Here is a 3397-nt window from a genome sequence, read left to right as displayed (position 1 = left end):
AGGTGATCCACCCACCTCGGCCTCCCAAAGTACTGGGATTACAGGTGCGAGCCACCACACCAGCCTCCATCTGTTCATCAACTAGCATTTGCCCACCTGATTATCACAGGCCCAAGAAGGAGACATGAGGCCTGCCTTTGAGAAGCAGCTCAGTGGTCAAGATGGGTTTGCAATCATGGTATCTGTGATATGTGCAATAATAGAGATGTTAAAGGGTGGTGCAGAGGAGGGCACCACCGAGGTATGTGCTTAGTCTAGAACCGGGAGCATGAGCTGTGCCTTCAGCTTTGTATAACTTTCAGGGATTCTGAAGCAGGCTAAGCTTAGTGTCTCCGGCTTCATGGAGCGAGCTGCTGACCTCAGCCCTTGTGAGGGGAGGACGGTTTGTTTCAGACATATTCTGCAGGGCATTTCTAAGATAATGTGCATGCCTTTTGTGCCCAGGTAATCCAGCCTCCTCCCCAGTGATAGCGCTGATTAAGTCATTGTCTCCTTAGGGCTCATATACTTCCTGCCTGTCTTGCCACTTCTCCATCCCAACCATTCCCCACCACTAAGTGCAGGATATCAGGGAGAGCCTTTGGGGCACACTGCTGGATGGGAGTTCCTGCCCTAAGGGCCATGGCCAGTTTAACCCACTCCCGTCTCTATACAGAGCCTGCGATTATTGGCCAGTGACTTGCAGAGGCACAATATTGCCCAGCTGGATCCAGAGGCCTTGGGAAACATTAAGAAGCTCTCCGTAAGTCTCATATTCGTCTCCACACATAGGATGCCTCCAGTAGCTTTCTTGGGCTACCTTTGTTTAGGATTGTCTTTTGGGGCTGGGCTAATACTTTCTACTTAAATTTGTGTTGTCTTCCTTCCCCCAAGAGAGTTTGACTCTTACCCTACTTAGATAGCAGCAATTCTGTTCCTCAACTGACGTTGAGTTTTGTTCAATCCCAGGGTGCCTGCCACAGAAGTTCCACTGCAAAATCAAAATTCTGCCTCATTCAGGCAATTAGTGCTAGGGTTATGTTAGGTCACTATTGGCCACCAGGAACTGAAACGTAGAATAGCTCAAGAATGAGGGTCGGAGCTTGTTATCAGGAATCTTACAGAATCGAAGAGTGAGCTGAATGGCCAAGCCTCTGGAGCGGTGGGGCCCATCAGCTGAGGCCTGTGTGCTCATTTCTCTCACACATCTTCATTCCTCCCTCTCAGCAGATAACCTTCTCCACAGGCTTCAGGTTCTGTGCTTACTTAACATTGTTTTGGATGTGGCTTTGAGTAACCACACCTCCAACCCTAACTTTATTGCTCCATTGCTCAACTGTTCAATTTCTTGTCTTGGTTTAAATTCTCAAGAGGGCCAGGCACAGTGGCGCACACCTGTAATTCCTGCAGCTCAGGAGGCTCAGGCAAGAGAAATTGTTTGAGCCCATGAGTTCAAGGCTGCAGTGACCCATGATCGTGCTGCTGCACTCCAGCCTGGGTGACAGAGAAAGACCTCAGCTCTAAAAGTAAAGTAAATTATCAAGAGAAACAATGTAATTGGCTCAGCCAGGGATGAACCTCCTTGGTCCAGTCAGCCATCATCTTGGGTGGTGGATGGAGCACTTAGTGTAAACATGGCAGCCTTACCCTCACCCTTCTGTGGGGTCTGAAGGTACATCCAAGGAAGGAGACAAGGCGGGGCTGGTTTCCCAAACCTGTCTTTCTGAACATAGGCCCAGTGCTGAGATCCCACACACACCTAGCCACCCAAATCTTGTGACTGTCATCCTCTAGCTAGACCTATTGCAATGTTCTTCTTAAATAATCTCCTATGATACCTTTACTATCTCACTTGAGTTATTTTACTCCCTTGTTCAGATGAGAAACAGGTTCAAAAAGGTGAATTCATGTGTGATACAGATAGAAAATGGAGGAGCTGAGGCTCAGTCAGACCTGTGCTCAGGCTGACTGTGGGAAGCCAAGGGGCAAGCCTGCCAAGTGACATCTTCTACAATGACCTCTCTCCTTTTCTTTCTAGAACCGTCTCGCCCAAATCTGCAGCAGCATACGGACCCACAAATGAGACGCCAAAGTTGACAGGATAGACTTTTAATGGGCACTTCTGGGACCCTGAAGAGACTTCTTCCCTTCAGGCTTATTGTTTGAGTGTGAAGTTCCAGAACAAGGAGCCATGTTCCTCTAGGGGAATTCAGGAATTCAGACATGCTGTTCCCACACCAGTTAGGTAGAGCTGTCTGTTCACCCTCCCATCCCAGCTGACCCCAGTCACTGCTTGCTGGGGCCATGCCATGGAAGCTTCCCATCAATCTCCCAGCTGAACCCTCCCTGCCCTCTGAGCTGCTGCCTTCTGCCTCCTGCAACTCGACATCCTCTTCGCCCTGCCCTGCCTGCAGTTGAGGGGACGCAGAAGAACCCTGTGTTCTCAGGAAGACTGCGTCCACCACCCCTACCCAGAGAACCTCTGCATCTGGCATTTCTGCTCTCTGTGCTTGAGACTGGGAGGTTTAGGCTGAGATAAGTGAGCTCTGGGCCATGAGAGGGTAGGTCCCGAAGGTGGGGGAACTGTACAGATCAGCAGAGTAGGATAGTTGGCAGCAGGGACCTCGGTAGGGAACATGCCCGTCTCCCCTCTGGCACTCATCACATCTCCCCTACCAGCCCTCCTCCTCCTCCTGTGGGAGGTGCTAAATGGGACTTTGGGATCTTTCACCTGCTATGCCCAGTAGTTCTGAAGCCTGCTTGTGGCACAGTGTTTTATGTTTATCCCTGTTTACTGAAGACCAAATACTGGTTTGGAGGTAACTTCCATGTCTTGCTCTTCTACCTCCCTAGTTAGTGGAAATTTGGATAAGGGAACTGTATGGCTTAGATTCTAGGGGTTTTATGTCATTGGCCACAGAATAACTGTCTCTAAGCTATCTATGGTCCAGTGGTCCCTGCCAAGTCAGTAAACTTCAGAGAGCACTTCTCTCCTATGGGGCTTATGGGGACAGGGGACAGGTGTGACTTACTTGGTGGCCTCATTCCATGTGTTCCTGTGTCTGGGGCATGGACTTTGTTAAACAGTCAGCAGTGAGGTCCTCATTCTCCAGCCAGCCTCTCTGCCCTGGAGAATCATGAGCTGTGTTCTAAGAATTTGAGAACTAGAGTCCTCACCCCCAGGCTTGAGGGCACATGACTTTCTCATGTAGGGCTCTTTGTGGTATCTGTTGTTTTGCAACATGACCATTTTAGTAAAACAGTCCTATTCAAGTTGTATTCTTTTAAGTTCTTTTATTCTCCTTTCCCTGAGATTTTTGTATATATTGTTCTGAGTAATGGTATCTTTGAGCTGATTGTTCTAATCACAGCTGGTACCTACTTGCAATAAATTCTGGTTTTGTGTTTTCTTTTGTAA

General features: G+C 48.8%; 1 protein-coding gene across 1 annotated transcript in view; it reads left to right on the top strand.

The window, feature by feature from the left end:
• The window catches only part of CDCA8 (cell division cycle associated 8), a 17232-nt gene extending 13835 nt beyond the window's left edge, over window positions 1-3397 (top strand). The window contains exons 8-10 of the mRNA XM_011955651.1: window positions 110-241; window positions 650-742; window positions 2018-3397. Of these exons, the coding sequence (XP_011811041.1) occupies window positions 110-241; window positions 650-742; window positions 2018-2062 (270 nt within the window). The 3' untranslated portion in view covers window positions 2063-3397. The remainder of the gene's footprint in view (window positions 1-109; window positions 242-649; window positions 743-2017) is intronic.

Source organism: Colobus angolensis, unplaced genomic scaffold, assembly GCF_000951035.1.
Source record: "Colobus angolensis palliatus isolate OR3802 unplaced genomic scaffold, Cang.pa_1.0 Scaffold4, whole genome shotgun sequence".
Classification (NCBI taxonomy): Eukaryota; Metazoa; Chordata; class Mammalia; order Primates; family Cercopithecidae; genus Colobus; species Colobus angolensis.
Note: the sequence above shows the minus strand (reverse complement) of the source record. Positions and strands in the feature narration are given on the sequence as shown.